Source organism: Portunus trituberculatus, chromosome 41 (genome assembly GCF_017591435.1).
Source record: "Portunus trituberculatus isolate SZX2019 chromosome 41, ASM1759143v1, whole genome shotgun sequence".
Taxonomy (NCBI): domain Eukaryota; kingdom Metazoa; phylum Arthropoda; class Malacostraca; order Decapoda; family Portunidae; genus Portunus; species Portunus trituberculatus.
The window spans coordinates 2,758,144-2,772,512 of NC_059295.1; the positions used below are offsets into that span (position 1 = coordinate 2,758,144).

A 14,369-nucleotide genomic window follows, 5' to 3' on the forward strand; every position below is an offset into this window, starting at 1 on the left:
ATTGGATAAGTGTAGATATGGAGACGGGACCACACGAGCATAAAGCCCAGGCCCTGTAAAACTACAACTAGGTAAATAAATACACACACACACACACACACACACACACACACACACACACACACACACACACACACACACACACACACACACACACATACACACACACACAGTACTCCCTACACTGCATATACAGTACCACACAGACTGTGGTATTCCCTTAACCTATCTCATTGTATTCTTTGAGTTGGGTCAAATTAACTTCTACCTGCCAGACATCGCAAGATCTGCTGGAATAAACAACAAATATTACCCTTTATGTTCCATATTCCAACAGACTTATCCTAAGTATACACAGATGTGCCATTGTATCTGATAAGAGGGTTGATGCAGGCTTGTTAGACAGGTCGGAACATGCTTGCGGCCATTATGGAGGTCTAGGTTTGTAATCCTCTTTGAGGAGGGAATGACCTGTCACCTCGAGTCCAACATGAAACTCACGCTCACACAGTTTGAATGTGAATCGTAGTGGGGTAGAAATGCTTCATGGAATGTTTCATACAGTTTTGATCATTATGAGAGTATTACCTTTTTTAGGGTTTGATAGGCATGATGTATTTGGCTTTTGCAGAGCATACTATTAAATATAAAAAATGGTAAAGAACCTTGAAAATGTTGCGGCAGCTAAATATATACAATGAGATTTTTTTTTTTAAGGATCCACTACGAAATCCTTATACTCTTTACTCTCATATGATTATTAAATGTATTATTGCTTTTAGAGCAGGAAATACTAGTTGTGGGGGAACTAATAACAAAGGTAGGAACTATATATATAAAGATTGGTGACATGACTGAGGTTATAAAAACGAGCATGTGGGTAAGCTCAGCCTCATATTCACCACTTGACATGTATGGAGGTAAGACAGCACCAGGTGCTCCTTGTCGCCATATAGACACCACATGGAATCTGTCCTCACTGGTGCAGGGAGACCATCACATGTACTGCTGGCTCTGGAGACTTAAAAAGAGAGAGAGAGAGAGAGAGAGAGAGAGAGAGAGAGATATGACTGTGTGAGGAGCAGAGGTGAGGAAGACACCTGGCGCACCAGACCCGCTAGTTGAGTTGTTTCCAGTGTCCCTAGTCTTCATATAGGCCATGTGTGAGGGAGGACAGAGAGAGTAAGAATAAGAGTTCTGTACTGTATGAAAGGAGTTAAGGTACACATAGTACATTGGTGGCAGTGGTGGGATGCCACTAGGCATTAGCCAACGTGATCCGGAGAGTGCTACGCAGTAGATGGCCACTACCTTGTGGGCTGGTTAAAGTTAACTAGTTTGGTCATCCATCACTAGACCACTTGACACATATAGTGGGAGACCAGCCCTTGTCTGTCAAACATCCTCTGCGTGTACTGCTAGCTCTGGAGACTCCAAGAGAGAGAGAGAGAGAGAGAGAGAGAGAGAGATGAGAATGTGTGAGAAGTGAAGGTGAGAGGGATGCCACAAATGCACCAGACCTGGCAGTTGAGTTGTTTCCATTGTCCTTAGTCCCCACATATGCCACGTGCCAAGTTAGTTAGGTTAGTGTTAGGATGAGTATGTGAATGACGTGTTCATAGCAATATTGGTTTATGTAAGGGCATTGCTAACAAAAGAGAAAGTTATATTTTTGTAACTTTTATATATCATTAAAATTTAATATATTTTTCCCCTTTTGGTTTTCACTTGTCCCAGGGAAGACAGAGAGAGTATGAGTTGTACTGTATGAGAGGAGTTAAGCTTAGTACACATAGTACAGTGGTGGTAGCAAATAGTACACATAGAAGGTGAAATTGCTTGATAAGTCTTCAACATTATATGAAGATGTTATTGACTACCTAACTATAAGAAGTTTATATAAATTACAGTAGTATACCTGGTGATTGAAGTTTGGTTAGATGTTATTTTTGATGATGTTGATGGCCAATGGATAGAGCAGAGCTGTGCTGTGAAAATCTTTTTTTATTTTTGCTTTTGTACCTTATAAGAGAATCTATGAATATGTAAATCAACAGATTGTGAATACTTGGCATAGTGTATTACAATTTGAAATAACATACAAATAGTTCTTCAAAATAATTTTGACATTTGGTAAACAAAAGGTAAACAGTGTGACATCCTTGCAACTGCTCTTCTGAATGAAATAGTATCACCTTTTTTTTGTAATTTTGATGGGCATGATGTATTGGCTGTTGCAAAGTGTAATAGATATCCAAGAAAGGTAAAAAAATCTTACAAAGAAGGTGAAATTGTTTGATGTCTTCAATATTATATGAAAATGTTATGACTATCTAAATATAATAAATCTATTTGAATTACGAGACAACTCATGGTTGATGCTTGGTTAATTGTTATTTTTTATGATTTTAATGGCCAATGGATAGGATAGAGTTATGCTCTGAAAATCCCTTTTAGTTTTACTTTTGTCCCTTTGGGGGAAAAAATCATGAATATGTAAATTCACAGATTGTGAATATGTACTTTGCACAGTATATTACAATTTGAAATAACATACAAATAGAGCTTCAAAATAGTATCATTTAAAAAAGTAAAATTTGTATATTGTTTCTTGATAACATGTGCAGGATGTACAGTTTTCCTGTAAATATAATAGGTTAGGTACATGAAATATGTGTTAAACATGTAATTGATGATCATATTATGTACTGCAGGTAGAGGCTGATGACAAATATGAAAGAATTGGAGGCACCAGTATGGGAGGTGGAACCTTCTGGGGCCTGGGATCACTACTCACCAAAGCCAAAGGTTTTGATGAGCTCCTTCAGCTAGCAAGTGAAGGTGACCATCGCAATGTTGACCTACTGGTGAAGGATATATATGGTATGAATTTGAATGTGATTATATCATTGATAACTTGGTACTTGATCTAGAATTAGCTCAAAGTAGTTATTTTGGTTAATACAAACATTCTTAGGCAAAAACACTATTTTTTTAAGACCATAGTAAAAAAACAACTCCACACCATCAAAGAATCTGGATTTTAATGTGTGTGTTGTGTAGCGTGGATCATGACAGTTACTACTGGGTCTGGGGTAAACACGGTTTCTCTGGTTGTCTGTAATCTGAAAGCTTGCCTCATCTGACCAACGTACCCTATGACAGTTACCTAAGTCTTAATCTTTGTGCTGAGACACAAACTGCTTGCCTACTATTAAGGTAATCATGACTGAAGCAGGGTTTTGAAACTGCGTAGCAACTCCGTTATCCCATGTCGCCTTTCACATATCTCCGCACACTCCTTTCACTCATCCCACCCAGCACAGACGGTTCCTAGCCTAAAGTTCCTTGCTGTGTGTGGGAGGGTTGGCCTCAAGCTGTCTTCGAATAATGTTCAGAGTTCTCTGGCTCACACTGCGCTCACGCCGTTCAGGCTTGTAAGGTGGTGGCGAAGCGTCTCTTCCTCCCTCACGATAAATTTTACGTCAGCCAGCTCCGTCTGCTAAGTAGCGCTTCCAATGAGATGACGCCCTACAACCTTGCACTTCAGTAGCTCAGCGACCTTTGCACTGGACGGACGTTCTCGCCTGTACTCTCTTCAGGCTTCCCCCTGCCCCAACCTGGGTAAGGCCGGTGATGCTATTTAGCTTGAGGAAGTGTCCTGCCCCCATTTTCCTCCCCAGCAGGAACGGGTTATTGCCCCTACATGTCCTCCTGTGGTTTGTTTACCTCCCGTTGCTGTTCTTCCCTGCCGTCGCCATGTCAAGTATGGAGGGCGGTCCTCGGGAAGGCAGGCAGGCAGGGCGGAGGGGCATGTCCTCTGAGGATGGACACTTGAGTGCAAGGACTTCCTGCTCGGTGGGGTACAAGCATAAAGGAAAGCACTCTAAATGGCGCCATAGCAAAAAGGGTGACCGTGCGCCGTGGCGCTGTGTCGTCTGCTTTGATGGCGGACACAGCTGCTTCTCCACATTCGCCCCTCTCTCCCTCCCTGGCTGGAGAGGACTCCACCTCCACCCCTACTCCTTGGTCAATTTTAGTGGATGCTATCACCGAGCTACATGGCGATATGGCCAGGTTAAAGGCTGAGGGGCAGCTGAGCAGGATGGACTCCCCCACTCCTGCCAAGGCTGAGCCGTCCCCCGACTTGGGCCACGTCAGTGGTTTGTCTGGCCGGGCCCTTCCTTCTCCGGTGGATCTCCAACATGGTGGTGCTGGCTCGGCGTCAGATTTCTCTGGCTTTAGGCCCATTGACGACGAGGCCTATGAAGAGGGCGAGTTGGCCGAGTCACCAGTCCGCAGTGTGTTGTTGCGGGCAGCCAAGGCCTATGGTCCCGTGGAGTGTGTTGCGCCAGACGTGGAGGCCCATGTCGCGGAGATGGTAAATCATCTTTTTGGTAATGGGATGCGTGAAGAAGACTACAAGGAGGTGCTGGAGGACGACGCCACCAAGAGACCTGATAACTGCCCCGCCTTGGAACCTGTTGAGTGTAACTCTCAGGTGTTGGAGGCGCTGAAGCCGGACGCCAAGCAGGCCGAGTCTCGCATGATGGATGTTGGCAAGGACTTGCTCAGGGGGGCGTGGTTAAGTCCCTCACCGTGCTGGACAACTTCGCGCAAGAGGAAGGCAACTCTGGTGGCCCGGGAGGTTGGTCTGCTTAATGGTGCTTTGGCCCTGCTTGGGAATGCTAACCATCGCAACAACCTGGCCAGGCACTTTATCATAAAATGTGAGATCAACCAGAAGTATGCTCATCTGTGCTCCAATGACACGGTTCCTGTTTGGGGATGACGTCTCACGGTTCACCAGGCAGATCGAGGAGGCTGACCAGCTGAAGGGTAAATTCTCCAACAGAAGATCTTCCACTGGTGGGAGGCCTGGCGCTTTCAGGTGTGCTGCTGGCCGTCCATTCCAGAGCCGGGTGCTGCCGAGAGGTTTCTCTGCCTGGTTCCATCCTTACGGGCAGTGTCGGTTCAGCTCTACGGGGTACTCTCGGTCTCCCTACCCTCGCCAGCCCTCTGAGCCAAAAAATCTTCAGGGGCCGGGGACACAGCAAGCCCCGGCATTAAATCAGGCAGGTTCTCCTTTTGTTGCTGGCTAACTTAAAAATTTTTTGCATGCATGGCATGAAATCACTACTGATCCCCATGTTCTTGACATTGTTACCCACTGCCACCTGGACATTGATGTTCCTAATGTTACTCTTCTCTTTTATGACTGTGTGGAATATGTCTTTACTAGGGAGGAATGCCTTGTCATTGATCAGGAGGTTTCTAAACTGTTAGGTTTAGGGGTTATTGCACTTACTCCTCCGCAGTTTGGTCAGGTCCTCTCTCCAATTTTTTTGAGGCGTAAGCCGAATGGTGAGTTTCAGATGATCCCTAACCTAGAGAAACTTAATGTACATATTGCTTACAAACACTTCAAAATGGAAACTTTTGAGCAAGCAGTGAGGCTGATCGGCCGTGGGGACTTCATGGCTTCGGTTGACTTGAGCCATGCTTATTACTCAGTTCCGATTGCTGAGGAGCAGCAGCGGTTCCTCTGCTTTTGGTGGCAGGGTAGAGTTTTCCGCTTCACCTGCTTGGCAAACGGCGTTTCTGAGGGCCCAAGGCTCTTTACCAAGATGATGAAGCCAGTCTTTGCAGCTCTTCAGTTTTATTAAACCTCATCGGCCTGTTTTGCGGGACACTATCGCACGGTGGATTTGATCTGTGCTGCATCTGTCTGGGGTGGATGTTGCGAGATATACTGTGGGTAGTGTCCAGCCGGCAGCGGCATCCAGGGCCAAGGCTATGGCGGTTCCTGTGGCACACATTATGGCGACAGCAGGTTGATCACAGGAGGCCACTTTCACCAGACACTATGACAAATCAATTGCCTGTGTTGGGGATGTATTTCAACAGGCTGTGTTAGCTTAAGTTGGGGTTCAGATTATGTTCATTCTTTGTTGTTATTGGTTATGTAATAAATGGCATTTTGTGTTGAGTGTTTTCTATCCCCTCCTACTTTGGGGGTTCTCAATTCTCCCATTTGTTTGGTTCTCACGGTACGACCCCCACAGGGCTTCAAAACCTCATGGGAAGCGCTACTTAGCAGACGGGGCTGGCTGACGGAAAATTGACAGAGTACATGAGACTTACCGTAGGTCAGTTGAAATGTACTCGAAGTTTTACGAAGCTAGTTCCCGTCTGCTTAAAGTAGTCTTCACATGCCTTCCTGTCCCTCCCCTTGGTTCAATTTGTCCTTCCTCCCATGTGAGGATCTTGTGTTCTGTGGGGGCCTCTTTTTTCCTGTGGTGCATTGTACGCTACAAATACTGAAGTGCAAGGTTGTGGGGTGTCATCTCATGTGAAGGCTACTTTAAGCTGACGGGGACTAGCTTCGTAAAACTTTGAGTACATTTCAACTGACCTACGGTAAGTCTCATGTACTCTGTCAATTTTGGTCCAACATTGAACAATTCTGAGACCTTTGCCAGTGTTCACGGCAGTGTCTTGATTTGACTTTTTCTCCCTCACTGAGGCACAAATGACTGAGATTTGGGCCTTACTAATTAGTTTCCTAGGTCCCATGATAGGTAGTAACAGGGCACAATGGTAAGCTCACGCATTCACAAAAAAGGCCCGTGAGGGAGGGTGAAAGAAAATTCAAATGCAATCACACGAACCACAGACGAATGTTGACTAAGGAAACATATCATCTACTTTGACAATTAGAGTTGCACAGTTGTTGGATAGCAACACACAGCGTATCGCGCTGTATATTTAGGAATTATGAGATCATCGTAACTTACCTTGGTAAGTGTGCGATGATCGGAGTTCCTCCTAAGCTATCTGCCCAGTTGTTGCGTGAAGTCATGCATGACTAGCAGTGCGCGAATCTAGAGCTTAGTACTTGGTGCGCCTTTCTTGTGCTCAGACGTCTGCCGCCTTTCGCTCTGACGGCCGCTAGTTGGCGTTGATGTTTGGCGTCCCTTTGATAAGGTGTCCTTCTTCACTGCACTTTGGCCTGTTTGGGGCACAGAGGTTATTACACTGCTTATTTTGGCAGGTGTTAACGAGACAAGCACGTCATTTTTTTGTAAATCGTGCTGACAACAGCTGTGGTGACCCGTTGGTGTCGCTAGCCACAGGCACTACCTAGTGTGGTTGCCTGCGTCTTGCTCCTCTGCCTCAAGCCCTGTTCGGGGTGGTATGTATGGGGATTTTTGTCTTATTTACATTGCTTGCCCCTTTATACAATGTCTGTTTGACATAGCCATCAAACATCCGTTCTGTTGTCACGCCGAGATCGCCTCCTTCTCAGGTGGTGTTCTTTCTGTTGGCGTGATGGAGAGCGGGGCTTGACGACGCTCTCGTGCTTCTCTAAGAGATGGCCAGGCCCAGCCGCCTTCCAAGGTGGCTCGTCTTTCTTCAGACAGTGAGGAGGAAGGCCCCAGTAACCCATCGGTCCCTTCCACCGTCGTTCCGGGCCCTTCTCAGGCCCCTGACCCGGACGATCAGTTCTGCAATTCGGTGGTGCAGAAAATATTACCAGCTTTAGAGCGAGCTCTGGAAAAAGGGACGGTGGGGCAGATGCCAGCTGATAGCAGTGACAGTGATGTGAATAGTGATAATGATGATGATATACATGCTATAAACAATCCTAATGTGTCTCAGGATGTCTCCCAGACTCCTAATAGTGGGGCTTTGTACCCATACGCCCTACAACCCTCCCAAATGTCATCACAGGTTAATGTTGGGGCTTCCACCAGTTCAGGAGAGGATTTTTTAGGTTTTTCTGTCACAACTGACCAACATGTGGCCATTGGTCGCAGTCTGGGTGCTGCTTTTGACTTTGATGAGGCTGATGGTGCTCCTGTTACAGAGACCTTAGCAAAGAAAATTAGAGTTTATTTGCACATGATTCCTGATGACCAAAAAGCCAGACTGTTAGCTGATCAATGGTCTATTCCATCCAATATTAAAGAATTAAAGGTTCCAGAATCTGATGCTAATGCCCTCTCCACTCTTGATTATCAACATCGCAGGATGGAAAATAAATTGGCTCAAACAAATTCACTGTTGGGTAAAGCTCTCATTCCTCTCATTAGATATGTTGACAAACATGCAAATTCACAGGTCCCTTCTATTTTGGAATCATATAAAGACATCAATGACAGCCTTGGCATGCTCTTACCAGTTTTTAATTATCTAAATTTAATGAGAAGGGATCTTATCACTGATAAACTAAAAGCCAAATCTCTCCAGAAAACTGTCAAAGATAAACACATAACTGGTGACAAATTGTTTTAAACCAACATTGTGGATATGGTTAAACAATTCAAGGAAAATCAAAAACATATTAATCCTAAACGATTCAGAATGAAGAGGAATAATACTTATACATTTCGGAAAGGGAGTAGAGGTTCTGGAACCAGCAACTACAGAGGTAATCTTCGCAGTAGAGGAGGCAGAGGACAGGGCCACTTTGGCAATAAATAACTTACCAGAGGACACAGATTGTCTTTGGCAAATTTCTAACATGAATGATTTAACCCTGCTTAATACCCCTATGAATTTCTTGGGGGCACCATCCGAGTTATGACTTAGATCGGTTACGACCAACCGGTCATAAGTCGACACGGTCGTAAATCGGATATATGTATGCACTCAAAATATATGTATGTTTATTTTAAAATCTATCTTTCTCATCCATTTTAAATGTGAGATACTGTATAGGTACAATAACATTTATCTTTGTATATAGCATTGTTTTCAGTTCCTTAGTTGATAATATATTAATATGGTAGGTGTGGCAGGGCGTAACTCAAAACACTGTTCTCCCAATTGCAGTTTATTTACAGAGCACAGAACTAGCAGCACAGCAGGCACCACAATCTTGGTGATCACACGTCTCCAACGTCGTGTCTTCCTCCTCTCATGGCCGTCTCCTCCACTGGCACGGCGGCAACACATGTAGGGAGTCCCACGCACTCGTAAGGGCCCACAACTCGCCCACACTGGCTCCTCGTGCTTGATCCCGTCGCTCGTGCCTCCCCTGCGGCACGACCTCGCACACAATCTTCGCTGGACAGAACAGGGGTAGTGGTGTGTATGGCGGCTGGTCTCCGTCTGCCGCTGCGCTGGCTAGCCTGGAAAACGTCGCCTCCTCTCATAGCTGCCGGCAAGAGCCACGTCAGTCTGGGGGGTAAACCACCCCAATTCAACCACAAACGAGCGGTAGTGAGCCAACAACACTCCGTCAGTCCACACTCCCCCGATATCTAAATCACCCAGGCACTCAGTCACCCATCTCCCACAAGCCCTCAATCACACAGCAGACACCTGGTAGATTGTTTGATTCTAGCAGAACGCCTCAGCACCACACTCCCAACATCTTCACCGTTTCTCTCCAGGTCCTTCTCCTCACGCTGCTCTTCTGGAGTAGGAAACGTAACCACCAGATCCTCGCAGTTATTGTCCGAGTTGCCTACTACTCTGTCCTGGTGTCTTGGTGGCGAAACGCGATGTTGCAGATCACGAACATGACAAGGTGTACCATCAACTTCGGCGACTTGATCCGATACCACTCCAGTCACGACGCCCTCTTTGTATTGCTCGTCGCAGCGCACGCCGGGAGGCTTTACCCAAACTTCTTCTCCTACATGGTGAGGGTTGTTTTCTACTGCAGGGTTGCTTATGCTCGTGTCTTCTCCCCGCACTCTCACCGAATACCCGTACAACATGTTTGCAGGCGCAGAGGTAGGCGAGCAGTCATCCCCGGGCGTGATGTTGTAGAGGTACACCGCTTCTGCTATGGAGCATCCTTTTCTTGCCGCGATGACCTTCACTGTCCTGTGACACCTCTCAACGACACCATTTCCAGACGGTGAATACGCTCCCCGGAAGTGCATATTCACGTTCCAACGCAAGGCAAACTGAGCGAACAATTTGCTGCGGAAGGCGGTGTCATTGTCAGTCAGAATCTCGTCCGAGCCCCGCTCACAGAAAACTGCTTCCAACTGCTCGATGATGTTATCGCTCGTTTGTAGCCTCAGCGGGCGCCAGATGGTGAAGCGAAGGCCCGCAGTCGATGAGCGTGAGATATGACCTTCCTCTACAGTGCGTGATATCCATCCCAACCCGCTGCCAGATGCCCTCCACCGACAGGTTGCCTTTACTCCACTTCACTGGCGCTGGGTCTATAGACTGGCATATCTGGCAGGAAGCGACAACAGCACGCACCTGTCCTTTCGTCACTGCCGCGTTGACTCGTTTACAAAGTACAGCGTTCTTCTTACCCCAGGGTGGCCACGGGAATGGTGGATGTCTGTCACTAATTGGTCAAGGGGCGTTTCGACAGCTGCCGCACACACTGGCGGTGGTTCCATGACGTTGGCCGCGGACGTCCTTAACCATCGCTGTGGCACGCGGGTGAGGACATCTGCCTTGTTCTCGCTTGAGGGCACCAGAGACACTGTGAAGACGAGTCCGCACTCCTTAACCAGAGACATCACGATCTCGAGTCGTCGGCGAATCAGCATCTCGCTGGCAGCTTTTGTTTTTAGCCTTGCTCGTCCAGTGAGGCAGTCGTTAATCCGGCGGTGGACAGTAGAGGAATCAGTCACCAATTCAACCTTACTCATCTTCCATGCCAGAGCAAGGTTGAGTCCTTTGATGACCGCATCAAGTTCAGCCATGTTGATGTGGCTGACGCCGTCAGGACGCAACCAGCAGGCGTCCTCGACGATCTTACCTTCCACCTCGACTGCTGCTCCCATAGCTAAGGAGCTAGCATCCACCCACACTTTTGCCTCTGTTCCTCCTACATCCCATCTTCCTCGAACAGGGTTGTCCTTCAGTACCTTCCCTGCTATTTCCTCCAGGATACTTCGCAGGCCGGCATCGACGATGATGTCATCCCAGGTGTGCGTAGCCGCGTTAGCTCTTCTTTTCACGTAGGCCGCTGCCGCTCTCAGCCACCCACACACTGGAAAATGGCCAGTTAACTTGCCGCAGTAAGAAAAAGCTGTTCGCTGCGTCAGGCGGGTAGGCACACCACTCACCTTGCCATCACGTCCCCAGAGCAGCATGCCACTCTCCCCCCAGACCCTCAGGCTCAGCACTCGAGCGCCCTCTGTAACGCGCTCATAAGCCTTGGTGGTTAGGCCGTAGCGATGAAGGTGCTCCGCCACCCGACGAGCCGTGACGATGTCCTTGTTAACGTAGACGTCATCAATGTAGGCCGAAGTCCCACGTTTCACGTCAGGGTCTTGTGATAACGCAGAGCTAAGGACAGTCTTCATTATTAAGGGGGTGACGTTCAGACCAAAACCTAGACATGTGAGGCAGTACTTTCGCCTTTTATACATAACAGTCTGATATGGCCAGAGCGACTCGTGAATGTGCACTTGTAAGTAGGCATGCTTAAGATCTATGATGGACACATTCTTACCTTACTTCCGCCACTCTCTTAGTCTGTCGGCGCAGACATCAGAATCTGCCGTGTAGGTGTTTATATGAGTGTTCAGCTCCCTGAAGTCAAGAACAGGCCTCACCTTTCCTTTGTTGTGCTGCACAACTGCCATAAGAGGAATCAGTCCTTTTGCAGGACCGTGCTTGTACTCGTCGTGCGGCACCAACCATCCGTCTGTTATCCACTTATCCACCTCCTCCTCATACCGCGATCTTATTTCACTTGGCACAGCGTACTCCTTCAGCAAGACGCCGGGCTCGTCTCCCCACGACCACTTCCACGCCGCCGTCCAGGTGTTACTTGCAGTATCATAGGCAACACTGAAGTCCTGTTCATCCACTTGTATGTCAGTGGTAGCGCCGGCAGCCGCGCAGATCGGCGCGTCCTCGACACCGAACCGTACTTGCCGATGCGCATTGACAGCAACTCCCCCCAACGCCACAACACCGTTCATCCCTAACACGAACGGGAACCCCAGGGGCTTGTCACTCACCACAAACACTTTTACGTCAACAGAGGCACCGCTGTCAAGTTGGAGGCGCACGACACCCGTACCCTCGCATTTCTGCTCCTCACCGCTTATGGTCAAAATAACCACATCTTTCCTCCACTTTTTGCAGCACGAGACGTGAGCTACGCACCGCGAGCACCCAGTGTCCACCAGTACTTTGCGCCGGTTCCTGTCCAGCCACACCTCCGCGATGGGTAGCGCCTCATTCACTGCTTGTCCAGAGAGGAGGCTGGCGCTGACGCCTCCCCTCCACGGTCGTTTCCCGGGCATGCCAACGCGATGTGGCCCAGGACACCACAGCGGTAGCATCTCACACCACGTCTTGAAGTGCGTCCAGCGCTCCTCTGGCTCCTGCCGCTATAGGTGTCTTGACGAGCCAAGCAGTCTCTGGCAAAGTGGTTCACACAATTGCAGACGAAACGCCGTTGATCTGGGCCAATGTCCGTATTCCCAGCCCTGGCGCCGAGACATACTTCATGGACACCACCGGCACCGTCGTCATGGACCACTGCCCTCGTCCGCGCCAGGATTTGAGGCAGGTCAAGTGTCTCCATCCGCGAGCCCGCTCTCAGTAGTTGCCTGATGCCTTCCGGAAGACCAGCGACGAAAGCACAGGCGAGTCCCTTCTCGGACATGCCTCCGAACAGTGATGCCAGGCGGCGTAACTCTGCCAAAAAGACATCCGGACTCTCACCAGCTTGTAGTTTCCGGCAGATGAACTGTTCGTATGCGATATACGAATCCACGGCAAAAGCGCCCACAAGCGCCGCCTTGATCTTCTCAACTTTCTTCCTGTCCACCTCTGCAAGCTTCAAGTATACGGCGAATGCACCTCCCGACAGACGCAGAAGGATAAAACTGGCCACATCACTGACGTTGCGCAGCTTACAGATGAGCTCGAGCTTTTCTATCCATTCCACCACTGACTGCGCGCCTGAGCCGTCGTACTCCGGTATCAGTCTCAGATCAAGGGAGGGCTGGTCTGCCATAATGCCTAGATAGCTTGTGGCAGGGCGTAACTCGAAACACTGTTCTCCCAATTGCAGTTTATTTACAGAGCACAGAACTAGCAGCACAGCAGGCACCACAATCTTGGTGATCACACGTCTCCAACATTGTGTCTCCCTCCTCTCATGGCCATCTCCTCCACTGGCACGGCGGCAACACATGTAGGGAGTCCCACGCACTCGTAAGGGCCCACAACTCGCCCACACTGGCTCCTAGTGCTTGATCCCGTCGCTCATGCCTCCCCTGCGGCACGACCTCGCACACAATCTTCGCTGGACAGAACAGGGGTAGTGGTGTGTATGGTGGCTGGTCTCCGTCTGCCGCTGCGCTGGCTAGCCTGGAAAACGTCGCCTCCTCTCATAGCTGCCGGCAAGAGCCATGTCAGTCTGGGGGATAAACCACACCAATTCAACCACAAACGAGTGGTAGTGAGCCAACAACACTCCATCAGTCCACAGTAGGTTAAAGAAAGAAAAGACTTTTATGCCATTGGGTGGTGTGGAAATAAAGTCTAAATTTTGATACAGTAATTGCTCGCATATCCAGATTATAGAAGCCAAGGCCCTGGCTGATATGCAAAATATCCGGATACGTGGAATTTTCTCTCCCAACCCCTTATAAATTGAGAAAAAACATGTACATAACCCAAATGGGTAAGAAAACAATGAATGAAAGCACATTAAATGATTGTGTATAAAATAATGACTTCCTGGAGAATGATCGAATGATAACATATTAGATACCTGCTTCTCTAGTAAATGTGAGGGTTAAGAAGGTGCCATCAGCAGCGTCATGGCAATCTGCTGTTTCACTGCTGAACTGGACATTACCTGAGTCATTATTAGTGTGTTGAAGTGAGATTTTTTTTTTTTTTCTTTTTTTACGTAGGGAAGAGGGCCAGCCAAGGGCAAAAAAAACAAAGTTAAAGAAGGCCCGCTTGAGTGCTGGCTCTCTAAAAAGTTTAAAAAGTGCCAAAACCGTCAGCCAAAATTAGGGGAGCAAATACCTCGATACCTCCCTCTTAAAAGAAGACAAGTTATAAGAATTCGGAAATACAGATGCAAGGAGGGAGTTCCAGAGTTTACCAGTGAAAGGGATGAATGATTGAGAGTACTGGTTAACTTTTTCATTAGAGAGTTGGACAGAATAGGGATGAGAGGAAGAAGAAAGCCTTGTGCAGTTAGGCCGCAGGAGAAGGGGAGGCATGCAGTTAGCAAGATCAGTAGAACAGTTACCATGAAAATAGCGATAAAAGATAGAAAGGGATACAACATTTCAGCAGTGAGAAAGAGGCTGAAGACAGTTAGAGAGAGGAGGGGAGTTGATGAGATGAAGAGCTTTTGATTCCACCCTATCAAGCAAAACTGTGTGACTGGAACCCCCCCAAAC

General features: G+C 47.9%; 1 protein-coding gene and 1 pseudogene across 1 annotated transcript in view; one reads left to right on the top strand and one right to left on the bottom strand.

Moving 5' to 3' along the window:
- Positions 1-14,369, top strand: part of LOC123516403 (4'-phosphopantetheine phosphatase-like) — a 504,510-nt gene that overhangs the window by 10,648 nt on the left and 479,493 nt on the right. The window contains exon 3 of the mRNA XM_045275659.1: positions 2,715-2,883. Coding sequence (XP_045131594.1) covers positions 2,715-2,883 — 169 coding nt within the window. The remainder of the gene's footprint in view (positions 1-2,714; positions 2,884-14,369) is intronic.
- LOC123517185 lies at positions 9,247-13,161 on the bottom strand (annotated as a pseudogene).